Raw genomic sequence first — 27,254 nt, 5'->3', positions numbered from 1 at the left:
AGGCTCCAGGCCCTCAGGAATACAATGGTTTCATTCACCCTGGTCCTCAAATGGCCCAGAGCTACCCACCCTTCAGTTCAAGGGGGACAAGTAATATGCCTGCAGAGAAGACAAAGGAACCAAGCCACAGCCTCATCAGATAGGTGCGACTTACCTTCTGCTTTCATGTAGTGCACGGAGTAAGCGATGACTTTGTCTGAATTATAAAGGGGCCTCTCCCAGGCCAAAAGAATGGCCGAACTTGACATGGTCTCCGCGTGGACGTTGCAAGGTGCGCTGGGCCGGTCTTCGGACAGAACGACCGTCAGCCGTGCCCTGGAGAGGATGGAGCCTTGGCTGTTCTCAGCCATGCACTGGTAGATGGCGTCATCTTCAGGGATGATCTGGTTGATCACCAATTTGCTAAACAAACAAGACAGCCAAAACAGGTCAGGGGAGGCATTAAACAGGAAGTAAAATCAGGGCATTTACAGATTCAGCTTAATAAACAAATAGAGGCTCAATCCAGACAGCAAACAAGCAAATCTGGGACTGGGGATAACACTTGTTCTGGATGGGATTGCACTCCCTCTGAAGGATCAGGGTCACAGCTTGGGGGTGCTTCTAGACTCCATGAGGAGTCTAGAACTGTAGCCAGGACTACCTTTGCCCAGCTTTGGCTAGTGTGCCAGTTGCACCCCTTCCTGCAAAAGGCAGATCTGGCCACAACGATCCATGTTTTAATCACCTCCTGCTTAGATTACTGCGATGTACTCTATATGGGGCTGCCCTTGAAGACTGTTCAGAAGTTGCCGCTCATGCAAAACACGGCAGCCAGATTGCTTTCTGGTGTGTACTTCATAGACTTATAATTGATCTTATACCAACTACATTGCCTCCCAATCTGTCACTGGGCCCAAGTTAAGGTGCTGGTCTTGATCTAATGCTCTGGGGTCAGGATATCTAAGAGACTGCTCCTCCTCTATTCATCTGCCTGCCATTTGCATTCCCACAAGCTGGACAGCAATGCAACAGCATCCTCCACCCAAGTGGCTGTGAAAATGTAAATACCACCCACCCGTGGCATATGGCTCCCCTGTGCAGATCTCACTGAAATGAACACAGCTGTGCAAGAGCATTGCGCCCATGCTCCATGGGACAGACCTGCCCATGCCTCAGGGTGACACCCCAAAATCTGCCACTTCAGCTTGGCAGGACCACCTCTGCTCCTGCCTCATTGTCCTCGAGCAGCTGACTGCGCTCACTCACCTGTTGTACATTTTTATTCTGCCGTTGGAATGGATCTTCCTCCCATTCTTCAGCCAGGACATCTTGGGAGGCGGGGTGCCTTCGGCCTGGCAGGCAAAGCGGGCTGTGCCGGCTCGGGGCCTGGTCAGGCTTTCCGGCCACTCCACGAACGAAGGAGGAGCTACAGGTTACGAAGGAAGAGTTAGGGATGAATTTGCCAATTTTCTGCTTTTCTTCCCCATTTCCTTGATGTCATGCCCATTCTTATTTTAATTTGTAAACCATCTTGAGTACATAAAGGTAATAAAATAAACAAAGACCCTGTTCAGACGACACGCTAAGCCACAGTGGTTAAGCATTTTGAGCTAAACATTATGGCTTAGCGTGTTGAGTGAACCGTTCGTAACCATGGTGCCCACATAACCATGGTTCAAACACACTCACTAACCCTTTACTGCTAAAGGGTTGGCAGCCTAACCATGGCTTAGTATGTGTTGGCTGAACAGGCCCAAAATGAAGTCTGTGCAGCCCAACTCAGCGAGTGGGATCCACCCCTTCCCCAAAGTCAGGGCAAATACAGAGAACGTGGGTATCACAAGACCCCTTTGCCCAGACTGGTTTTTGAGGGGAGCCGTGGTAAGGCAGGCACCATTTAAAATATGACTTTATTTGGCTATTTTATGTGCGTTTCGTACCATTGTCATCTACCTCAAGCATTTGGGTTATGGCAGGCTTGAAATTTACATTAAGTAAACATGTGAATAGACGACGCAAGAGAGCATCTTTCCAGGACCCCTCAACCGCTTTACTTTTTATACTTTCTAAAAACACTTTTTACACTTTAGCCTCATCAGTCCAAGCAGCTTGTGGGACATTCAGCGTGTGCTCAAGCACAGCAAGACTGATGGACCAAGAGGCAGGTAAGCAGGAAGCCTGCTTTCAAGCAGAGTAAATCCTTGGAAAGGGTAACTCTTCCTCAGAGTTAAATCTTTATCACGTCCAACAGCCTAGATCAGGGGACTCCCCAAGGTAATTGGGTCAGTGGTCCCACTTGGAATTTTGAGGGAACACCGTGAGCACTCTCAGAAAATGGCTGCCCTGCGGTCAGGGGCTTGCTCATTCATAAAATGGCAGCCATGGTGAGCATGGGCAGACATAAAACTCTCATTTTCCAGAAGGCAAACTGGTGAGCCTGTAGCAAAAGTAACTTGCCCCAGAACTTAAGTTCAAGGCAGAGGTGGAGTCTGACCTCCGAAACACAAAGCACAAATCAAGATGGTGCTGGAAGGAGGCACGTTGCTTTGCAGCACGACATGCCAACCTCCCAGTTTAAAAAAATAATTAATTAAAACAATCTTTAAAAATAAAAAAATCAGGAGGGGCACTGCAGCTCACGGGCACCACGTTGGAGATCCCAGGCCTACAAGCTCGCCAAAGCAGCTCACCTAGCACGACAAGCGTTGCCATTGCAGTGGTGAAGTTGCGTGTGCCGGGAATCGTTGCGCGGCAGATGTAAACTCCAGAGTGCTGTACTTTCACGTCTGAGATCATGAGATTTCCATTCCCGAGCACACGAGTGTTGAAGACATCAATGGACTTGTGATCTGTTTGAGAGAAACACTCCAGCTCTGAGAATGCTCCTGGGTGAGCTCAGCCCACCCACCCCCCATTCATCTCCCAGGTTCTCCCTTCTGCTTCGTGATGGCTCACAGTGCCAAGCTGTACTTTGGCAAGGAGTCTAACCCACTGTAGAATCCGTCTGAAGGACAGCCAGTTTATTTGACCCAGTGAAAGCAACCTATCCTGACCCAAAGAACTTCTGTAAGCGTGGAATCATGCCGGTGGTTCTCTTTGAACTTCAAGCCTCCCCCTACCCAATTCCTAAACACCTCCCTAAAAATGCTACAAGGTTGACCTGAATAGGCAATGACCGATTCTAGGCATCCCAATTCCACCATGGCAGTGGCTTTGCATCCTCCTCAACAAAACACTATCAACTGCTATTTCCATTTGAGACATTGTACTAGGAGGGAAGAGGGACACGTCTGATTCTATGGTGCCTGAGAAGCCTTGACAGCAAGCGGTTTCCAAAGTTTCTTTCCTCAAGGGTCCGTTTCCCTACTGATTAGTCTATGGAGGGACTGCTGCACATCTGTCAGGGAACCCCTGGATGTAACTGACACCCAGGTCTGTTGGGCTTGGTATTAGCCTGTACCAGCTGAGAGTGTGCCCTAAAGCATGCCTAATACTCCCCTGGTGTTAGAAGAAGGGCCCAGCTCTGAGCCAGAGTAGCCTATGCTGGCTGCTAGCGTGATTGCTGAGAAAAAGCGGCAAAGTCTGACTGTTTGGGAGAGGGCCAGGGCATTCTTAGATAACCAAACTGTACTATCTCTTAGTAGATGCTTGCCAAAAGAACAAGGGAGACTGCATTTCCATGTACTTTCTTTCCACAGCTAGAAATTTCCTGTTAGATGACGGCCTGTGTATGCGGCCGCCTGAGAAGACATTGTATAAATACCTTGCTAACTGCCTTGCAAAGTGGGCACATGCTTTGCAGCAATTAGCTCTTGTGCCTCTTTATTCTGCAGAATACACACTGTTTGACCCATACTTCATCTCCTCTCCACCTTATGTGCTGAATTAGACTTAGTACACCAGGGAACGAGCTATTTTTGCAACACTGGCACTGAGCACTGCAGGGAAGTGGTAACGGCAGACAGGCCATCTTTCAGGGAAATGTCTCTCCCGATACAAATCTTCTCCTCAAGGAGCCTCAGAGCTCCTAGGAAAATCACAAGAGAGAAGCCTCAACCTGTCCCTTTCTGAATGCCATCATGGCTTTGCACACCGGCATGATGTAGCACCAGGCAGCGGAGGCCTTTGCTGCAACAGAAGTGTGGCAATAGTGTGAAATTATACATTGGAAACTGCAGGGCACTTGAGCTGTGGATCTCTTTTTAATTTCCTCTCTTTGGCCAGCACCTTTTCCTTATCAGGCAGCAGGAACACAAAGGAGGAGACCATCTTCAATTTGCCCAAAGCTAAGAGATGGAGGCCCCATGAGTATGCAGTCACAGGAGCTTCAGCTCTTAGCTTCGGGCAAATTGAAGATTTGGACAAATTAAACCTTGGAAATTCCAGGGCTCACCTAAACGGCTCCATGACACAATAGGCTTTGGATTCCCAGTAGCGATGCATTCAAAGATGGCGGTTTGGTGAAGAGAAGCTGTAATGTTCTGAGGACCGGCTATAATGGATGGCTTGTGGAAAAGTTTGATGTTGGAAGCTTTGAAAGAAACAGAAGCAAGCTCAGAGTTAAACGGAAATGCACTGTTGATGACCAAGTCTTAGGATCAGGGCCAAAATCAAAAGAAAAGACATGGGGTAGAATCCAAGTAGAGTAGACCCACTGAAATGAATGGGACTTGACTAACTTAAGTCCCATTCATTTTAATGGGTCTACTCTAAGTAGGACTTTAGTTGGATTCTATCCAAAGGGTGAAAACCTGGATCATCTTCACATAAGGCAAATTGGGTGCATTAAGGGCCAGTGTTTGCCAGCGATGTAATGGAAAACGGTAGAAACAAGAAGATATTTTCTGGATACCTGGGACAACGGTGAGGCTCGCCTCTGCACTTTTCCGCCTGTTGGCTACGGTTGTCGCAACACAGCGATAATTCCCAGCATCCTTCTGTTGGACACCATAGATCTGCAGCACTCCTGACGGCAACGCAGTTATCCTGGAAGTGGGAGGAGGAAGAGCAGAGCTGCATTTTCTGTTACATATGGGAAGCACAGCCTTGAAGCACATGCCACATGCAAAGTGCCTCTGCCTGCGTTTCTAACCTCCAATTTAAAACCCTTTTAATGCCCTTGAAATTCACTCTTTCTTCTCTACTCTCACAAACCGCAATTGATAACTTCTTTGGTTTTGGGACTCACAATTTGAATCTTGATTGTGTAAATAAGCCCTTGGGTTTCATGAATTTGAGAGCTACTGTGATGCAAAGGACAGGTGCTGGACTTGGGCCCTGAAAGACTGGGGTTCGAGTCCCTGCTTATTTCTGGAGCTTGCTAGGTGATCTCAAGTCACTGTCTCTCAACCCGACCTTCCTCATAGGGCACACCCTTGTGAAATAAAATGGCATACCGCCCACACCCACACCACACTGCTCTTGGAAGGATAAGGCACAGATGAAATAAACAGATCTAGCGTAGGAAAATGAATGGTGCATACCTGTCCATGGCTATTGGCAAAGTCGTCCGATTTACCTCCCAGGTAATGATGGCAGGGGGGTTGGCAGCTATTTTACAAGCAAACCGAGCCACGCCTCCTTCGTGAACCTCGGTTGAAAGAGGCTGTATTTCAAATGCGGACATGGCTAAAAGAAGGGGAGAAAAATGACGGTTTGAGTCCCAGTGGAGAAAACAAGCAGAATAAATGCATTACAATGAGGATAAAGAAAAGCAAAAAGTTATAAGCATTTTTGGAAGACATTGGTTTCTCCAAAAAAAGGGCAGCAATTTAGAAGCCAACTGCATAAAATAATTACTAGTATCACATATATCCTGGCAATTAAACTGACATTTTGTTAGGTCTTTAGAACCATACATACACACACATACACACTTTTGCAGAGTGCTGCTAAACACATTAAATTGTTTTTAAAGGTTACACTCGAAAGATTTCACATGCAATTGGCAAACATATGATTGTGGCTAAATGTATAGACAGGAAGCCATGGATTCGCTGTGGCTCTCTGCCGTAGGCATACACATTCATGTATGGCTGGTGCTACCGAGACAAAAATCACCGCTGCACTCTGCAAACCAGACCTTTTACAAACCAGTGGATGGCTTAAAGAAAACTAAGCCAATCAAATGAGTCTTGCTCAATTAACCAATTAATTAACCCTTTGTATTTTCATATGAGTAAAACAAAACCGTTCTAAACCAAAGTATACTTATTTTCAGATTATAAACATCGATATCCTAGTAGAATTTGAGAAAAGGCATTGTTATGTACATATATGTGTGTGAGAGGCAGAGGAGAGAATGCCTCTTTAAAAATGACGTGTGCCATTTTGAAAAAAAATACATGTATTAAAATAGGGTTTTATTCAAGAGGCAGCTGGACAGTCATCTGTCAGGGATGCTTTAGGGTGGATTCCTGCATTGAGCAGGGGGTTGGACTCGATGGCCTTATAGGCCCCTTCCAACTCTACAATTCTATGATTCTACTGGACAATTGTGCTATTCAATTAACTGAGGACATTTTAGCTGATTAAAAAAAACAGTGTAACAGGTAAAGCAATTAAAAGTTGCAGCCCTAGTGGTGAAGTTGAGATGCACTGGACAGGTAAGGAGCAGGTAGGGTTTACAGCTTGGAGACCTCCACTCCAAGGCCATGGCTAGACCTACCAGGTCTAGTGCAACAGAGAGGGGAGGATCTTGCGATATGGTTATCGCAAGATCTCCCCCTCTATCTACATGCAGTGTGTGATATCCCAGGAGGAAGAGGATGTCGTGCCCGCCATTTTGTTGGGTTTTTCTTAAAAGGAGACAGCACACAAGCGCTCATGCGCAAACTGTAAGGTGTTTGTTTGTTTGTTTAAAAAAAGAAAATTCCCCACTTCCCCCTTGATGGGCACAGAGCTCCTAAGGAGCTCTGTGCCCATGTCCCGGCTCCTCGTGGTTACTCGCAAGGAGCTGGGACAACCCGCAACGCCCGTCTACATGGTCCGCGGTCTCGGGATGATCCCGAGACTGTAGAAAAAGGGTAGGGTGATATCCCGGGCCAAAAGAGGGATCATCCCTCCCTGCTCCTGGGATCCCCTGTGCGTCATGTAAACGCACAGGGATGATCACAGGGCGATCCCCGGGATATCGTCCTGTCTAGCTATGTCCCAAGAGTAACAATAGGAGAAAGCAATATGCTGGTGACTAGATGAGATGTCCGAGAAAGAGAGCCTCACTTTTCCAGGTGAAAAGCACCCACTGCGGCATCGGAAGAATCTTCACTGAACAGCTGTTTAGCTTCCACCCCTTGGTGGGAGCCTTATCTGCACTATTAAGCTGTGTATCAATAAGCTCTAATACTGGTGCAAATAAGTCACTGGTAGCAGGGTCAAGGTCATGCTGCATTTGGAACAAATAGGCACAAAATGGCCCACAGCTAACAATCTGAGGAATGCACCACAGTCCAATTTACCAGCCATAAGACTTCAGGGAACTGGTAAAAAGGAAGCTGAAAGGGAAAGTCAAGAGGGTCAACACTTGGTTGACCACAAAACCACAATAATAGAAGCTCCTCTAGAAAGTATCCTGCAGATCAGGAAAGGTAGCACCAAGTCCAAAAGGTCACCAGCGCGTATAATGAGCAATCTCATGGAAGATATTAGAGAAAAGAAGGATTCGTTCAGAAAATGGAAGTCTTGCCCAAATGAGGAGAACGAAAAGGAACACAAGGGAAATTCAAGAATTTTTTTTTAAAAAAAAAATAATTCAAAAGAATACAGAAAGGAGGAACATATAATTAATAACATCAAAAGCAGGAAACCAGGCAGGGTGACAGTTGGACCACTGGATAATGTCCCACCACCAGGAGAGGTTAGATTGGGCATGGCCTTTTCTGTGGCAGCACCCCAATTGTGGAATTCCCTCCTTACAGAGGTCAGACTTGGCTCCATCTATGTCTAGCTTCTGGCAGGCTGTAAAGACTTTTGTTTAGGCTCATTTTACAGGTTTTAAATAGAACATTTTAAAGATGGCTTGTGCTGTTCTTAATTTGTTTTGTTATGAGATTTTGTTTTCACAATCACATTTCACCTTGGTGATCCTTTTGAGTATAAAGGTGATTCGTAACTGTTTTAATTAATACATAAAATAAAATAAAACCCCAAGAGCAGTACGAAGGCTGCTGAAGGACTTTTCTTCCTCTCTCAAAATATTAGAACCCAACTGGATCATCCCATGAAGCTGATTGGTGGGAGATTCAGGACAAATAAAAGGAAGGACTTCTTCACACAGCACATAGTTAAATTATGGAACTCACCACCATAGGTTTAGTGATTGCCACCAATTTAGATGGCTTTAAAAGGGGGTTGGATAAATTCCTGGAGGCAAAGGCCATCAATGGCTACTAGCCCTGAGGTTGTGTGCTGCCTCCAGTATCCGAGGCAGTAATCCTGTGTGCACCAGTTGCTGGGGAACATGGACGGGAGGGTGCTGTTGCACCATGTCCTGCTTGTTCATCCTGGCCGATGGCTGGTTGGCCACTGTGTGAACAGAGTGCTGGACCAGATGGACCCTTGGTCTGATCCAGCAGGGCTCTTCTTACGTTCTTAATGGAGAAGGTCAGGGTCAGGCCTTAGAATAGTTTGCTCTCTTTTCTGGGCGAAGATCTATAGGCTCTTTAAAGCTAAAAGCACAAGGAGATCATGGACATGGGCAGCAGTCCTAGCGAAGGCCTTTGCCAAACCAGAGCGCGGCTGTAGCTACGGCACACACAGCTCTGCCCTCTGTTCATTCTTGTACCTAATTCCTCTTTTGTTTCTAAGGAAGGTTCCCCTGAGAGTGTGCTTTATAGCAGCATTAATCAATCAGCGGTGCTACTGTAACATAAATATGATGAGTGATTGTTGTTGCTATTGTAGAGAGTTAATATGTTTTCCTTTCCCCTCTTGAGTCCTGTTCACATCTGGGTTCATTCAGAAATAAAATACATGCCATGTTTTCAGACCAATCCCTTGTGGGCCACGGCCTAGAAAAGGGGGACGTTCGCACATTTTGAAATGTCTGGCTCAGGTTCGGGCTGCGGTTCTTGGAAGGAGGACAAGACAAGCAGAGGCTGAGAGGAAGCAGCAGCGAATCATGTCAGTGCTACTGTCCCCAACACACACACCAGCCAATGTCTCCTGCATTAAAACAAAGGTCATTTTTTCCATCAGAAGAGTCCTACGCCTTGTATAAAGTCAATCAATTAAAAGCCTTTTAAATCAACTAAAAGGCCTTCTTGATTAATTGGGCAATACTTTTTTTTATTGAATTAATGTTACAGAAGGTACATATAAGACCCAAAGGTGGCAAAAACTGCCTTAGAGGAGGAATTCTCTCTGCACTCTTACACAGGTGGAGGAAGATTTATTTAAAGCATTTCGGGGTCACTCTGCTGCCATCAGGGTAACCCTCAAAACAGGCTGCCATCAGAATCAATATCATGACCTAACATAACACGCTCAGGACATGTACATGCACTGTCTAAAAGCAACGTCCTCCAAAAACAAACGCTAGTAGGGCATCCAATTTATAATTTTTTATTGGTTTGTGTTTGTTTGTTTTTTTAAATTAAATTATAAAATTTGTAAACATATACATATCTAAACAGATTTTAAAATGTGAAAATGTTTCGGTATGAAACACAAGCTTCAGTCACGGAAACGTTTAATACCGAAATGTTTCATGTTGTAAAATCTGTTTATATATGTTTATGTTTAAGCATTTTTAAAGCTATAAAATTTTAACTTTTAGAATTAATTTTTTTTAAATCTATAAAAAATTATATACTGTATGCGCTACGAATGTTTGCCCTGTTTTTGGAGTGCTGTCACATGCACATCGCATCAGCTGCATATCGGTCAATTAAAAGCAAAGAATGCTTTCCTGTCCAGCCCAACTTGTTCTTAGGTTCTTTCTCTGGCTTATCAGTGTAGAAACAAGCCAGAGTTCCAGGTTCACACACTACGTTAACTAGGGTGACCATATGAAAAGGAGAACAGAGCTCCTGTATCTTTAACAGTTGTATTGAAAAGGGAATTTCAGCAGGTATCATTTGTATATATGGGGAACATGGTGAAATTCCCTCTTCATCACCACATTAAAGGTGCAGGTGCCCTGCCCTCTTTTAAATCTGGTCACTCTAGTATAGCTCTTGCAGCTTTAACTGTTGCGATGAAGAGGGAATTTCACCAGGTTCCCCATATATACAAATGGCACCTGCTGAAATTCCCATTTCCATGCAACTGTTAAAGATACAGGAGCCCTGTCCTCCATTTCATATGGTCACCCTACGTTAACCAAACCACGGAAGGACGGTCTGTGGTTCGTTTAACGGCTCCGCCTTGCAGCAGGAGCAATTGGGAAAACCTTCATCAGTACACTGCCTCACTCACTCCTGAGCAGGCAGGCTGTTTTTAAAAATCTGGGTTATCTTTGCATGCGAACCAGGCCTAAAAGGAAAGCAAGGTTTCATTCATAATCTCCTTAACCAGCATCCGAACGCCTTTCACGAACTCAAATATCGCCACTGCAGCACAAGAGCGAAGGAAAATCAGCCGCCGTCCCTTCTTCACCCCTTAGGCCTGATATAAGGAAGGACCACAGCTCAGGGTTTGCCTGCAGAAGGGCCCAGGTGTTAGGAGGGGCCTTAGGGCAGGGACCATAACTCAGTGCGGTACAGTGCATGCTTTGCATGCAGAAGGTCCCAGGTTTGATCCCCGGCTTCTCCAGATAGGACAAGGAAAGAATCCTGCCTGAAACCCTGGAGAGCCGCTGCTGCCAGCCAGTGTGAACAATACTAGGCTCAAGGGACTGATGGTCTTGTTGGAAGAAGGGCCCAGCTCTGAACCAGAGTAACCTATGCTAGTTGCTACGGTAGTTGCTAACGAAATGTTGCAAAATTGAAATGTCTAAGAAGCCAAGAAATTCTTAAGATAACCAAACTAAAAGAACAAGAGAGACTGTATTTCCATGTACTTTCTTTCCACAGCTAGAAATTTCCTATTAGAAGGCTGCCTAGTATGCAGCGCCTGAGAAGATTTGCTGGTTTTAACCTATAAAGCCCTACATGGCTTGGGACCGCAATACCTGATGGAACGCCTCTCCCGACATGAACCTACCCGTACACTGCGCTCAACATCTAAGGTCCTCCTCCGAGTGCCTACTCCGAGGGAAGCTTGGAGGATGGCAACAAGGGAGAGGGCCTTGTCAGTGGTGGCCCCCCGACTGTGGAATGATCTCCCCGATGAGGCTCGCCTGGCGCCAACATTGTTATCTTTTCAGCACCGGGTCAAAACTTTTCTCTTCTCCCAGGCATTTAACAGCATTTAACAACATATGCTAAGTTGTGTTTTTTTTTTAATGGACCCCAGAACTGTTGCTTTTAAATGGATACTGTTGTTGTTGTTATACTGTTTTTTATGTTTTTGATGGTTTTTAAATTTTGTATGCTTTTAATGTTTACCATTTTTAATTGTTGTAAACCGCCCAGAGAGCTTCGGCTGTGAGGCGGTATATAAATGTAATAAAATAAATAAATAAATAAATAAATAAATAAATAAATAAATAAGATAGTGTATAAATACCCAGCTACCTCCCTTGCAAGGTAGGCAGATGCTTTGCAGCAATTAGCTCTTGTGCCTCTTTATTCTGCAAAATAAACACTGTTTGACCCATACTTCATCTCCTCTCCTCCTTGTGTTCTGAATTGGACTTGGTACACCAAGGAATGAGCTATTTTTCAACAGTCTGACTCATTATAAGCTAGCTTCCTATGTTTCTAATTCCCGGGCACCACCAGAGAGTCAGGGCTGACTGAAAGCCTGCAGAGACAGTGCCAGTCCAAAAGAACAATACTAAGTTGGGCAGGGGGGTGGGTGGGGGGTGGAGCAGAGGGAATGGTTTAGTTCAGCTTAAGGAGGCAACTTTCTCAACTGAGTGTGGGTGAGTTCACCTTCACCTGCACCCTCCACATAAGAATTGTGTTGAGATGAAATTGTGTACACAGATAATATTCATACAGACGTTCAAGCTATCCTCATAGTGCGTCCATGCAGCTGTCTTCAAAAGGGGAAATGCAAACTTTCTACAAATTACAAGAGGTGTGGAGGCAGGGAACACTTCCTGCTCACTATTCCAAAGAAGTAGAGAGAGAGAAAGCAAAGTGATCTATTTTAGAGAGGCTCGGAGTGTGGCAACGAGGGACAGGGCCTTTTCGGTGGTGGCCCCCAGACTGTGGAATGATCTCCCTGACGAGGCTCGCCTGGCACCAACGCTGCTATCTCTCCAGTGCCAGGTTACGACTTTCCTCTTTGCCCAGGCATATGGTGGCACATCTTAATTACCCACATGTTTTAGATTTTTAACAGTTTTTAATGCTTTATGTGTGTATGTTTTGTGTTTTAGAATTTTAAATTTTGTATACTTGCTTTAATCTTAATTTTAGAATTTTTGTAAACCGCCCAGAGAGCCCTGGCTATGGGAGCAGTATATAATTGCAATAAATAAATAAATAAATAAATAAATAAATAAATAAATAAAATAAATAGCTGTCAGGACTAGTAGCCATTGATAGCCTTCTCCAGGAATTTATCCAACCCCCTTTTAAAGCCATCCGAATTGTTGGCCATCATTGGTGGCCACAGTTTAATTATGTGCTGTGTGACAAAGGACCCGTTTTTGTGCTCTGTTCTTTTCCAGATGAGGACGTGAGTGGAAGTGGGGTGGCGCTATGGTGTGTGGGTGTCCTTAGCACCAGCAGAGATTCCCCCCTAAATAAGGGCTGCTCTGCGAGCAGATAAACTGGCACTTTTCTAACAAGCTGTTTTGGTTGGTAGGCACATGATGTTTCCTGAGCGCTCGGATGTCCAGGGCGCTCCCTTCAGACAGCTACTTGGATCATCATATGTGGAATGAGGTGTTGTTGCAGCCATCATGGATATTGCTTGTGATGCAATTAGTAGCAAGCAATGCAGCCCTCTCCTCTTACCCCTGCCTGAGAAAGTTTGGGGACTTTCTAGAATTTCTGTAAACTGCCCAGAAAGCCCTGGCTATGGGAGCGGTATTTAAGTGCAATAAATAAATAAATATAAATAAATAAATAAATATTAAGGACATGTGTCTCTGTATCAGAAAGGGCACTGGGGTGGGCAGATTGTGTGTGGCTGTGAGTCTCAGAGCCTGACGCCAGTGCTTTTCTCTTTCTGCTCCAAATTGCACTGGTCACAACAAGAAGAAATGCTGAGCTCTCAGAAGTCGTCAATGGAATTGCATCAGCTCATCGCCATCAGGTGCAACCCCTCTGCTGCTCACTTTGTATTTGGGGGACAGAGGGAGGAGCAGGGGAGTCCCTGCAAAGATGCTGAAAGTCAGAGACCAGACAATTCAAGCTCCTGTGCATGTGTGGAAGCTCCCGGAAAGCCGGGCCGCTGAAAACCATCACATACGCCTGGAAGGGTTATTTTGATTGCCTGATTTCTGGGGGACCCATTTTTGGTTTAGAAGTTGTTCTGAGCCTCCTAATAATCCACCGGAGGTGGCGTGTGGTGGGAGACAAAAGAACCCAAGTGGCAAAGTGAGCAAAAGCCACAGGATGAGGCAGAACGGCTGAGAAAAGGATGCCTGACTTAAGAAGAGCACCAGGATTTCAGTTAAGCAGGCAGAAGGAGGCACAGTTGCAACCTTCGCTAACTGAGCTGTTCTGCAGCCCCTTCCCATTGCAGGGGCGTAACAGGGACATGTAGGTTTGCTCCTGCATCACTGTGCACCCCCCACACACACACACCAATAATCAGAGCATTTAAGGACACACGGGTTGTAGGGGAGAGAAATGAGGACACCTCTCTCTGCAAGGGTGGGGGAAGAGAAAATGCAATCCTGGGTATGGTCTGCGGCACCCCGTGGCCTTCCTTTACGCTGTAAGCAGGCAAGAGAGAGGATGGCCCAGCCAGCCAGCAAGCCCTGTACACCGCTCCAGCAGTGATCCTGAGCACGTTGGCAAGACTGGTGGTGGCGAATCAGGGCGTTGTGAAATCCCGATCAAAGCATGAATGACTCTGGCTTCCAGCATTGTGTTTTCTTTGAGCTGTGAAAGGGCATAAATCTGCCTTGCGTAGAGAGGTAATTACACAAAGCTTTCATCAATAAATAGCGGGGGGGGGTGTTTCCCAGATGCAATAATGAGAGAGGTTTCTGGCCATCTGTCCCTCCTGCTAACCTCAATTCATCACCTTTGCCCTGGACAAATCTCTGCAGAGCCCAGCCACCAAGCACAACACTGAGAGGCTGCAGCACAAAGCGGGCTTCCGCCAGGCCTCCCATCAAACTGCCAGGTAGCCCCCTCAGTCTGATGCAGGGCTGGAACCAGGGCAGCGCTGCAGCAGAATGGCATTTAACTTCTCCACCATATGTTGCCTGCTCTCTCAGGAGGACAGGAGAAGAGGAGGAACAGAAAGGGGAGGAGGTCGGCCAGCCACCACCGGCCTTCGGGGACTCCGCTCCTGCACCAGCCTCCCTTGGGATAAATGGGAAGCAAGGAGCTTGCTCCAGTCCACTGCAGCCCCAGCCCTTACAAGGGCGCTTGCGCAGGAGGCATGGCTGGCGGATCCTGCTCCCAAAGTCATAAAAGCAATCCCCAAAACGTGACTTTCACTCGCCCAACACACAGCTGCCTCCTTCAGGGGCTCTGCCGAAATTACTCTCAACCTCTATTGGCGAATCACCTGCGTGAGTCACATTATTAAATCCACATTTTTGCATCACGTACAGAAGAGGGATTTCCCCCTTCATCTTACTTTGGGAGACTTCTTGCCAGCTGATATCCACACGCACGAAATACGTTTCGTTTAGTTAACGACAAAAGTAAGACCAGAATTTAATGGAATGGTAGCTCGTATTTATGAGGGAACTAAATTATTATTTAAATCAACACAGAGAATAGTACATTTTCTTTCTATGAAATAATACGTCTGTGCACAATCGCAACAAGCACCAGTTGTTGTTGTTTTTCCTAGCATTGATTTTGGGTGTATCTACTCATTGTACAATGAGCTTAACAGAATTCTTGGGTGCTACCCTGGGTCCTTTTGCCCACCTGTTGCCATCTAAGGACAAAGAGGTCCACACAGCTTGAGTACATTGGTTCCCTTGGCCATGCAGCATTGACCTGTGGAACTCACTGCCACTGGATCTGGATGGGGATTAGCCATGTTCATGGAGGAGCACATAGCTGCTAATCATGATGCCTCCCAATAGCTACTAATCATGATTGCTGCATGGAACGTTCCATGTTCAGAGGCCTCCAAGTACCAGGCGCCAGGAATCATAAGCGTGTAAACAGCATGTCCACAATTTGCTTCTGCTGAAACCTAACTCTTCTTCCTGGTGCACAGAGAATTAATAAACAGCAGAGGCACTACAAGTGGCCCCCAAATCACACCCACGTGTGAGGCTTCCTTGGAAAGACAGCCATGGGCTTTGAAGGCTAGAAGAACAAGACTCTGGCTAGCAGCCAGCCTGAAATCCCTCCTAAAGCATCCAGTAAGCCAAATCAAAACAATACATAGTGGGGGGGGGGGGAGGGAATAAAAAACCGTGGAGGCCACATTTCATCTGAAGCAGCCTATCTTGTCCACTGGCAGAGAGCCACGAATCTGTCAAGCCACATCAACAATTTAACACGTTGCAGTTTCCACTGGGTAAGAATGGATGTGATTGAAAATGGGCCCCCCAAAAGTGCAAACAGTGGCCCAAAAAGGACACTTGTTAGTAGTGAAAGAAACAGAGAGAACTACTGTAGATGGGGGGCGGGGGGAGAGAGAGAGCAAAGAGCGTTTTTAAAATGAAACGTCCTCACTTTGCAGTCTATTTCAGCTTCTGATAATAAGTCTATCCAGCACCAAATTAAATGGGAAAATACAGGCCCCCACCCTCAGTGAGACGTTTTTAAAGTCACACGCTTGATGCAAGAACCGTAATGGCTATTCCTTGGCTGGCCTTTCAGAGAATTCTGGAGCTGCCTATAGAGCTTCCCTCTATAATCGTAAGGACAAGGAACATGTTTTCGGACTCTTTTCAAAACAGGCGTGTTTAGCACTGGGCAAGCTGAATAAATTAAAAACAAGGCACAGCACAGGCTTGTAGGTGCTGCTCCGTACGCAAATGCCACGGGATGAAACACCAAGCTCTCTGCTCATGCCAGGCCTGGCTCCAGGCACTCAGTTCATCACAGTTTCATCTCTTATATTTTTTTCAGGCATATGCCTAAGATTTTCTGGCTCAGCTCAGACATTTCTCAACAGCGGTTTTAGAACTCGATGGTGGAGTTGTTACACCACCCTTGAGAAATGTGTTGTCTGGCGGGAAAACTCCACGCAATGGTGTTTTCTTGTTTTTAGGAAACACTCCATGCAGAATATCCACACTGTGCAGAGGAGAGTTCCTGCACAAACCGTTGTGTTCCGTGTTTTGGGTTGCCATATTCTGAATCCACAAAACCGGGACATTTTTTGGGGGGAGGGCTAGGATTTTTTTTAAAAAAATGTGCAATATGTAAAGGTCTAGTGGGGGAAAGAAAGCTAAGCTTTAGTTATCTAACACACTGCAATCCTATGTGTGTCTACTCAGAAACAAATCCTATTAAGTTAAATAGGACGTATTCCCAGGTAAGCATGCATAGGATTGCAGCCTAAAGTACTTAAGCACCTGCAAATAAATAATAGGCAAAGAACAGTTTAAGCAAACAAACAGAAAAAAATGATACTAAATTACATTTCTCCACTAGTTCTCAAAAGCTAGAGGAGACTTCAGTATGGAGACTTACACTCCACTGAGCGGCTCAAGGCACCATTTCGCAGGTTGGAATTTCTCCGGCCAACTGGAACAGGAATCTGGGATTCTTGACTGACTGGCCAGGACATTTTGGAAATGCTTGGAAACCATGACATTCCCAGTTTTCCAGGACGTATGTTTTCTGTTGCAGTGATTTTTCCCACTGGCTACAGAGTTCCCTGGCAAGAGCGATGAAAGGAGCGAGTGCCCCTCTAGGAGGACTGCCTGGATTGGTTTTTTGCAGCAATGGCTGATGGGATACCATCAGGAGGACCAGGGGAGAAGAGAGGGCGGAGGAACTGTCAATCAAATGTCACGATGGATTTTACTCAACAGCATGGTAGCCCACAGTCACACAATGGTGGAGATAGAACATGTTGTGTGGGGAGGACCCCCTAAAAACTCAACCGTTGAGTGGAGTTTTCACACAGCATTGACTAGCGTGTTGACTGAACTGAGCATTTAAGTGCTCACCTAAAAATCTAAAGTGTGCCTATGAGAAACTGGTGTTTGAAAACACCTGCATCAGTCAGGCACACTAAACAGGCAGCTCGGATCAGCTCAGGCTCCTTGGTCAACCTATGATGGCAAGCCCTGAGACGTGGCTGTATACTGTGGACCCGCCAGTCACAGGAGAGAGGGGCTGTAGCTCATCAGCAGAGCCCCTGCGTTGCATGCAGAAGCCCTCCCATTCAATCCTCAGGTAGCAGGTGATGGCGGACACTCCAGGTGCTACTGCCAGTCTGAGCAGGCATTGCTGGCCTGGTGGATACAGAGGTTCCCAAGTGGCTTAGATTTCCCAAATTGCTCACAACACAGTACAGTGTCACTGATGTCAAACTTTAATGTACGAAATCCATTGTGAGCTTGCAGAGCGCCATAAAGTATTTCTATATTATTATCTAGTGGAATTTAACGGGTAAGAAATACATTCGTTTTGAAAAGCCAGTTATCATTATGGGTTATTTACACGGGCTGGGCTCTTCCACATGCACCCCAGGCATGTGAAGCAGAAACCAATTGTATTCACCCGTCTGACCTACCATGGCAGAAGATGCCTTTGTCCACCCCAGCTCACCCCCAAATCAGAGGTGTGTCTGGCGTGGATGTGGAGGCAGCCGGCCAGCCGGCTGGTGGAATCCTGGCCACCCCCTCGGACAAGAGGTATTGTCCTGCTGAAAACGGAGCTCCCTGTCCTCTTTGTGGGCAGCACAGAGTGCTGGGAAAAGAGAGGCAGCCCTAAATCTTCCTTTGATGGAAGGCCATATTAAGGCAGAGCCATGCAGGGGCTCTTCTGACCCAAAAGCAATCCACTCAGTCAGAGAATGCCTCCCCCGCTTCCCTTTGAGCAGAATGAATGGCCCTCCACCGCGCCCCATCTCCCCTGACAAGAAGAATGTGAATCTGGACACTGGGAGGAATCAATAGCCAGCTGCTCCTCTATGGCCGAGGCAGCCACTGAAAGGCCTCAGTGGAGTTCACTGACCAGTGGCCAGAGCAAGACAAAGGCTTGCCTGCCCCCCCCCCCCCATCCAAAGCACCGGCTTCAGGGTCCTAGAGGTCAGCCAGGAGCCCTGGCAACGGGAATGTCTTCCTCAGCTCTTCTGGGGGAGGCCCTCTTTTCAGGGGGACTCGCTTGGCAAGAGCAGTCCGCATTTATCTGGCCAAGGCAAACTCCCTATGCTAAGCAGTACGCAAGCAGAGTTAGGAGTTTACGTTGGTAGATCAATCCACTAAAAGTCACTAATGTTGATCTGTAAGGTCAACACCTTGCAATAGTTGCAAGGTCTGCAAACTAAGGACACACTTGTTAGTGTGTGTGTGTGTGTGTCCGTCCAGGGGTGAGGGGGGATTTTGGCACAGGTGTGCACCTGCAATAGGGAGCATTAAAAGTGCCCTTTCCTTCTATCTAGCTTTTGCTGATAACACCGCTAGCACTGAGGTTTTCATAGTATGCAAACGTACTGATCTTTTCTCTAAATAATTGTATAAAAGGCAGACAAGTAACACTCTTTTTCAAAAAAAAATCTTTTGATAGGTTGATTGCCATAATTCAGAAGAGAGACCACTGCCATACTTGATGCACGTAGAAGTTAAATTAGTATTAACACATGGGATCTGCCACAAAGTATTGCAGCATGGAAGGCTACTCTTCAGTCAACCATTGTTTGCCAGGCTATTTTATCTCATTATTCTCCCCCCTGGTTTTCTGTCTCCCTGACAACACACACACAGTAGTTTGTTTACCCTTAAATTTTTTGCTTTGTATTTTTGCAAACCTTGGGGTTTTCCTAAGCCTGCTGATTATTCCCTGTTGGTTGCTGTTTTGGCTACCCTGAAAATAGTCAGGGTTTTTATTCCCTTTCTTTGATCTTCCAAGTTCATTTTTCACTCACCCACTGATATCCATTTGAAACACTATATTATAACACAGAAAACTTTTTCAGACATTAAAATTTGAAATATAGGATTTAAACTGAAAGCAGTTCTGAATTATCCATTTGCTTCTTTGGGGAGTAGAATAGATTGTGCTGTGTCAGAATATGGTCCTTAAACACATCTGATAATGGATTCACCTTAAATTAAGGGAGGAGAAGGAGGCAGAAAAAGACTGTTAGGGTTCTCACCCTGCCTGACTAATTTTATGGGATGGATACATAACCATAGCATCTTTAGCTCTATGTCCAGAGCTAACTTTTGCTCTAAAGCAGAATATTAAATCTGGCAAAGAAATCAACATAATTAAAAGTGTCAGCCCATTTGAGGTGGTGATTGTTAAACTGTTGTCAGAATTTTCTGGACATTCATGCAGTCATTAATGTTTGCTGCACTGAGTTCTACAGACATGGTTAGAACCTATGGCTTTAGAAATGCCTATGCTTTTAGCAAGGAAGAAATTGGGGATTTTATCTAAGGAAATGTTAACAAAACTGAACTATAGGCCATCAATGCAGGACTCAGGGATTCACCATCTGAAAGATTGTGTGTGTGTGTGTGTGTTTCCACAGTGAAAGTTATGACCTTTGACACAGGTCTGTGGTGCCAAAGAAGCGTCTCATAGATATGTGTAAGTGAAGAAGCAGAAATCAATAAATTCATTTAATCCAGCGAACCCTTATGCAGGGGCACACAATATATTATACAGGGCCCAATATGCTACCATTGTTCCAATGGCTAGCATATTGCCTCTATGGATTTTTCCAGATATTCAGCTGTCTTCATTCACCCCCTGCTCTTTTACTCAGTGGCGCTTGACTCAGATCTGCTTGTTTTACAGAGCTGCCTGTTTACGTATTAACAACTTCTGCTGTGAACTGAGAAGCACGTCTCCAATATAGCTAATACAGATAGGAGGGCCTAGCTCCTACACGTACACGTACAGCCCCTGCCCAGTAGTATATCCATGAAAGCTCCCGTGAAAATTAGTAGACGCAAAACGGACCCCAGCAGCACATGGAATAAATCCAGTGGAATCAAAACCCAACAAGGAAGGTGAGGCTGGCCCCATTCAGACAACATGCTAAACCATGCTGCTTGACGGAATGGAATGCATTAATGGAATGCATTGCATTCTGTTAACCATTTCGTGGCCAAGCAGCATGGTTTAGCGTGTTGTCTGAACGCGGCCACTGTTTCTTGCACCTAACCTGTCATCTGTTCCACCTGGCCGTGTGGAGGGTGAAATTTTGGGGATATTGTCTTGCACAACCCCATGGAAATGAATGGGATATGTGCTTTTGCACACTCTTTTTCCGTGGCCTAGGAAAAAGCCTGTTTGCAGGCCTGCATTTAGAGACCAGCCATGGAACTGAAAATATAAAAACCTGCTCATAAACCTGTAATGTTACCAACACTGATGTGAAGCATGCATGTTCCACAGACTTGGGAAAGGGGGTTGTGAATTCTCACTCCAGCTCCAACTCTAAGCAAACTGGGAGGGTTCAAGTCCCCCAGCGGTAGGTAACCTGCTGCCATGTAGGGAAAACCTTCCCAACTCAGATTTTGCAATTTCCATTGTTAAATTTATCCTTTGCTAAAAAACATTCAAGTCAAAGACAAAACAGAACAGATTGCAAACACATCCAAATACAATAATAGGACAAACGAACAAGCTGCAATAATTAAACACAGTAATATAACAAAAACAGTAGTAAAATGAACCCAGCTTCTACCACAAAATCACGACCCAGCAGAAAATGTGTTCTGGTATGACATGATCTTAACCTGATGGCAGAATGGGGAGGGGCAGGAATGGACAAACCTCTATGGGACACCAGTAGCATGAGGTGGGAGCCACCACCAAAAAAGCACTGTCCCATGCCCTTGCTGACTGAAGAGGAATCATGGATGCAAAGTCACTTCTAAGCTACTCAGGACCAAAGTCACTCTGAGAGCCAGGGTAGTGTAGTGGTTAGAATGGGAGACCCGGGTTCTAATCCCCCACTCACCGGGTTCTAATCCCCCACTCACTAGCCCAAAGTCACCAAAGTCAGTGACTTTGGGCTAGTCACTGACTTTCAGCCTGCCACTTTGGGTATATAAATTTTGGGGCTTGAAAGGTCAGAGAAAATAACGCAAAAGGGGAAATGAAGCCTCACCAGAGAAGCTGGAAGTAGAATAGTGCACTGGCAAAGCAATATGCCCTTTACTAAATGCAAGTACCAGATTTGGGGGCACCACCTTCTTCTGGGGGAGCCCTTCTCCCTCAATCTGAGACCCCAGGGTGCCAGTCAGAGAGAGTAATCCTGGGTTAGATAGACAAAGAGCCTGACCTGGTTCTAATGCAGCTTCCTACATCCATGGTTTTAATTACACTGCAATTAAAGTGACACTTATTTTCTAGCTCTATCAGGATCATTTAGATATGAGGATTCCCAATTTCCTGTCTGTACAAGAAGCCAATCAGAGATCTGTTTGCAAATCTCCAGCCAGCTCTTCAGCTAGCAAAAAAAAAAAAAAAAAATAGGATTCCCAAAGCTGCTGTTTATTCATTCATGAGAGTGAGAGATCCCTGTAATTTGGGACATGACATGTATTGTACAATGTTTAGTCTCCTCCTCAGGCAAAACGTCTGAGCCTTCTCTCACCTTCCAAGGAATATTTCCAGTTACCATCAATTTACCAGAAGTCAAAGACAACTTTAATCATCGGTGATGAATATCTGGCAGGGGAAACAGCAACTTAAGGAATTCTATTTACAAAGACCAGAGTGGACGGAACACAAAACAGGGCACGCATTATACTGATTAGGGAATTACAAAGGGCTATAGGATGCAGATTTCAGACATTTATAGTCACTGGATCATTTACTAGAACCTTGTCGATAGAATTAAAGTTATGAAGTCACAACCCCTAAAAGGAGATGGAGGCTAGATGTGAAGACTTGGGGTAGAATGGCGGCTCTCCCAGGAGTCACTTTGAGGCAGCCTCTCGCTTGCTCTTGCTTTCCACCCAGGTCACCCGAGAAGGTTCTTGTGTGAATGGGACTCAGAAAGCTCTGGCTATATAAGCCTTCGGCTTTAGCCTACCAAGTGCTAGAACAATGATGTCTATTAGCTCCTGAGTCTTGTGATTGATCTCCCTGCAAGTAAAAATCTAGCACTTCAAAAAGGAAGGGTCTAGATTCTACTGCCTCATTCCTTCCTCTCACCAGGCCTTCCTTTCGCAAGTAGCCATATCCTTAATCTAAACCAGTGGTTCCCAAAATGGGCGGTACCACCCCTTTGGGGGCGGTGGGATTGCATGGGGGGTGTTAAGAGGGAAGGGGGCGCTTGAGGTGGTATTTTCCGAGAAGCGCCTCTCCAGAAGGTCTTAAAACCCAGGGACATTTTTATGGGAGAAGGTAGTTTGGTCCCAAGCCATATAGGGGAAGAATCCACACATGTATTAATACCGTTTAAGAAGAGTCCTTTTAACAGTGAATTGAAAAGTTTCAAAAGCATCAAAACGCTAATGAAGAGACATACCCTGCTTGGTGTGCCCTGCCACGCCGGCTGCAAAACAGAGGCGTTCGCTCTCTTTTCCCTCCCTCCCTCGGCAAGCCTGCGGCGGGTGCTTCGGATTTTGAATAAATATTCAATTAATTGTTACTGTTTCGAATTTTATTGTTATTATCTTCCTTAGTGAGTAATTGAAAACCACTATTCTCAATAATGGTTTTTATAGTGTAGGGTAGGGGGCACTGGGCATGAGTTTGTGGAACCAAGGGGGCGGTGACCTGAAAAGGTTTGGGAACCACTGATCCAAACCAAGCATCACATTGCTGGTTTCAGGCTTCTCTGCCCAATCTGTCGATTCCCTTCGGTCTCCAGTTTGAATCAAAGACTGACATGAATCGAAGGACAAAAGTGGGTTAGTAGCCAGGGACCTGCTTGACCATCTTCTCATGTGCCAGGCACTGAGATCATCACTTGAGGATCTCATCCTGATATCCCTGTCCTTTGAGCATGGCCTTTTGGGCGGAGGCACCTCACCTGTGGCATGCTTCCCGAAAGGAGATTCACCTGGTGATGCCTGTACCAGTCAGGTACCTTTTTATGCACCCCTTGGGAGCTTAGCAAGGTTCGGTTCTGCTCTGCTCTTTTATATTTCTGCTGCATTTTAATTCTTGTATTGCTCTTTATTGTTTTACGATACACTGTTTTTATTGTATTTTTAGTATTGTATTGTTAGTGCCTTGAGAGCATTAATTGTGTTGACAGATTAGGTTATAAACTTTAGTAATAAATGAATTCTCCCATCCCATGCAGCAACTCAGGAGTAGCTTCTGTAAGCCCAGGTGGCTCATGGCCGCATGGGAAAGACGCAACCACGTGGGCAGGGCAGACCTATATTTTTTATTTAATTTATTTAAACACCTATATGCTGCCCACTCCACAAACCTGTGCAGGTCTTTGCCTGCCAGAAAGGAAAATACCCATTGTCTGGGACTGATGCTCTAGTATTGGAGAGTGGAGTACAAATCCTAGGACTAATAATAATATACTATTATAAGAACATAAGAAGAGCCCTGAGGCTGGATCAGACCAAGGGTCCATCTAGTCCAGCACTCTGTTCACACAGTGGCCAACCAGCCGTCAGCCAGGAATGAACAAGTAGGATATGATGCAACAGCACCCTCCCGCCAGGGCCGGCGCTGCCATAGAGGCAGCTCAGGCGGCAGCCTAGGGCGCCAAGGAAAGGAGGGCGCTGAATGGCGCACCCGGAAGCTGCTCTCCTAGAGCGGCTTCCGGGCGCGCTGTTCCAAAGCTGCCACCTCCCAACCCCAGCGTCCTGGCTTCGAAGCCAGCACCCGCTCCTGGCTTCCAAGCCAGGAGTGGGCGGCGGGTTCAGTACGGCGCGCCTGCCTAGGGCGCAAAATAGTCTGGCACCAGCCCTGCCTCCCGCCCATGTTCCCCAGCAACTGGTGCACACAGGTTTACTGCCTCGAATACTAGAGATAGCACACAACTATCAGGGCTAGTAGCCATGGATAGCCTTTGTCTCCAGGAATTTATCCAACCCCCTTTTAAAGCCATCCAGATTGGTGGGCCATCACTACCTTTTGTGGTGGTGAGTTCCATAATTTAACTATGCGCTGTGTGAAGAAGTACTTCCTTTTACTTGTCCTGGATCTCCCACCAATCAGTTTCATGGGATGACCCCGGGTTCTAGTATCTTGAGAGAGGGAGAAAAATGTCTCCCTGTCCACATTCTCCATACCTTGCATAATTTTGTTACCCCTCTATCATGTCTCCCCTTAGCCTAAATTATCTAAATTTAACTAAAGACAAAAGAGTTTGCAAAATGACAGGGATTTGAAATGGAAAGGGCAGCCCGGAAAAGATTCACCAAAGCACAACAGTGAGTTTCCAACTTTGACAATTTTTAAATCGACAACTTTTAAAGTTCATTTAAAAAACAACCATGGAGGGGGGCTCATTAACAGTGATGTCACATCCACTAGCCAATAGGTGCTCCCTGCTGGGTGCAATAGATGCAGCATTTGGAGCAGAAGTAAAATAAAATAACATCATACTCTTGCAGTGATAACATGCTTCAGCCTGAATGCTGAACAATTATTGTGAAAAATGATTTCAATCAAATGACGGCAACTTGTTCAGTACTGAGCATCTGCACTGATCTGGATAAAAGGACATGCAGCTGTCTTCTACTCTACCAGACCTTGCTCAATATGGTCTACACTGACCGGCAGCAGCTCTCCAAGGAATTAGACAGAGATGAGTCTTTCCCAGACCTTCCAGGAGATGCCAGAAACTGAACCTGCAACCATCTTCACCCAAAGCACGCGCTTCACCGCTGAGTAAAAGTGGACTGCTTTATGCTTTTACACTTTTGTTAACTGTTTCGAAAGTTCACTTGAAGGTGGTACATAAATGTATGTGTGGTGTGACCAGTGTGGTGTAATGGTGAGAGTTGGGACCGAGATTCAGGGGGATCTGGATTTTAGTCCCCAGTCAGCCACTAACCTACCTCACAGGGTTGTTCTGAGGATAAAACAGAAAGGAGAACGATCATGTATGGCTCCCAGAGGGGGAAAAACAGGATATAAATGTGATAAAAATTAAAAATAGCCGCTCTCCAAATTTTGTGGCCTGGAATTAAGGCTACATATCATTTGTAGGGGTTTTGCAGGTGCCAAAATGTAGTTCATGATCATGGTAAGTCTATCCTTGAAATATTCTGAAATCATCCAAAAACTAAGAGAGCCCTTAGGAAAAGGTGCAGCATCAATGGGAATTGTGTGTGAGAGGTTTTCTTTTTATACATTCAGGTCTGAGCACCCTAACTTTACTCAAACGAAGAGTCCAGAATGCTCTACTCGCATTAACAACAGACATTTTACCATTCTAACCAAACTCAAACTTCTGTTACTGCTAAGCTCCAGATAAATCCCTTTCTAGTTTTTCTTTTACTTTCTATGTGTAGCAATAATAACACGCAGCGCATTTCCCTTGGTTAGGAAGCAGGAACAGCCCCTTAAAAGTTTCGACATATTCATTAGCCTGGCCTTCCCGCCAGCTTTTATCGGTTTGTTATCTGTTCACAACTTTTGCCACCGCATTTCTAAACACAGCTTTGCATCTATGCTGGCTAAAGAAAACTAATTTTCTCTTCTTTCCAGCGCTATCCAAGCTCTTAACAGGAGCACATGAGCGGCAAAACATGCCTTGGGGGCCACATGGATCCTGCAGATTGGAGGCTGCCCTCGCCTGCCCTCCAGACCACTCTGCATACAAGGAAGCCTTAGATACGAGATTACAACCATGGCTGGAACCCATTCACTCACTCTTATTTTCCTTCCAACAGGCCCTGAGTCAGGTCGGGGTGGGGGGCAGGCACAGTGTCCGCAACGTACAGATGTCATTCCATTTATCTTGCCTAGGCCATTGTTCATGTCATAAACACAACAAACACACACACACACACATAAATAGAGGGCAATAGAAAATTCATCCGAAAATAAAACAAAAGCCAGTTTTATATTATTTACACTCACAAGACACAATACAGGAATTTGGCCCTTTAAAGATCCATCAATTCCATTTGCTCTTCAAGAGCTAGGTAGAAGCAAGATCAATTCATCTTGGTAAGAGACGCATCCTTAAAAAACAAAACAAAAAAGCCCTCTCCCTCTCCCTCTCTCTCTCCAAATTACCGAATTAGAAAAGGCAGGACTATAAATTAGATTTGAGGACAGAAAATTACCTCCCTTTCTCCCTTGTTCCCTAATCATTTAACCAAATACTTCTCTTTTGTATTGGCAGCTGTTTCAATGTCCGCCTTGAGTTTGTCCTCTTATCAATTTATTTTCTTTCTCACTTTGGCTTGCTATTCATTAAAGTTTTCATATTAATCTAAGAACAAGGGGGTTTTGCACCATGAGGCAAGGGGATGTGAAAAACTTTTGAGCGTAACTAGCCTGCCTAAAACATCTAGGTATCAGCTGGCATGTTTAACACATCAGCATCTTTTGTTTTCTTCACCAAAATTTCTACCTTATTTAACATTTGCTTAAAGTGTAGCAACTACAGTTGAGCAGGCAACAAAATGCCAGCGGTGTTGTTGACTAGTTTTTCACTTAGGTGGTGATTACTAGTTATAAAGACTGGAAGTAATCAATCCCAATAACACAGCTGGGCCTTCCCAGGGAGGGACAAAAGAAAACAATGCCAAATTGAAGCAAAAAAAAAAAAGAGCTCTTCCGACATTTCTGTAACAACATTGAGGACATGATTTTAAAAACCAAAAAAAACCACACACACAAAAATCAACCCCGTGAGCAAGGTCCCTGCTTGTGTTTGAACGTGCGCAACAATTTCAAAGTTGCCTTCAGAAATTCCCCCTTTGTGATCCCTTTCATTGTTCTGCACCCCACTGCAGGGCCCAGCTGTTAAATTGAGGAGAGGTGAAAACAAGCCGC

At 45.5% G+C, this 27,254-nt stretch overlaps 2 protein-coding genes across 2 annotated transcripts in view; one reads left to right on the top strand and one right to left on the bottom strand.

Moving 5' to 3' along the window:
- The window catches only part of PIGB (phosphatidylinositol glycan anchor biosynthesis class B), a 301,093-nt gene that overhangs the window by 110,673 nt on the left and 163,166 nt on the right, over positions 1–27,254 (top strand). The gene's annotated exons all lie outside the window — the stretch shown is intronic.
- The window catches only part of PRTG (protogenin), a 77,754-nt gene that overhangs the window by 40,139 nt on the left and 10,361 nt on the right, over positions 1–27,254 (bottom strand). The window contains exons 3-8 of the mRNA XM_063142624.1: positions 5,466–5,610; positions 4,835–4,968; positions 4,376–4,513; positions 2,673–2,831; positions 1,249–1,408; positions 155–402 (exon numbers count right to left, since the gene is read on the bottom strand). Of these exons, the coding sequence (XP_062998694.1) occupies positions 155–402; positions 1,249–1,408; positions 2,673–2,831; positions 4,376–4,513; positions 4,835–4,968; positions 5,466–5,610 (984 nt within the window). The remainder of the gene's footprint in view (positions 1–154; positions 403–1,248; positions 1,409–2,672; positions 2,832–4,375; positions 4,514–4,834; positions 4,969–5,465; positions 5,611–27,254) is intronic.

The sequence above is a fragment of the Elgaria multicarinata genome, chromosome 16 (genome assembly GCF_023053635.1).
Source record: "Elgaria multicarinata webbii isolate HBS135686 ecotype San Diego chromosome 16, rElgMul1.1.pri, whole genome shotgun sequence".
Classification (NCBI taxonomy): Eukaryota; Metazoa; Chordata; class Lepidosauria; order Squamata; family Anguidae; genus Elgaria; species Elgaria multicarinata.
The sequence above is the reverse complement of the archived record's forward strand: the minus strand, read 5'-3'. Positions and strand labels throughout refer to the sequence as shown.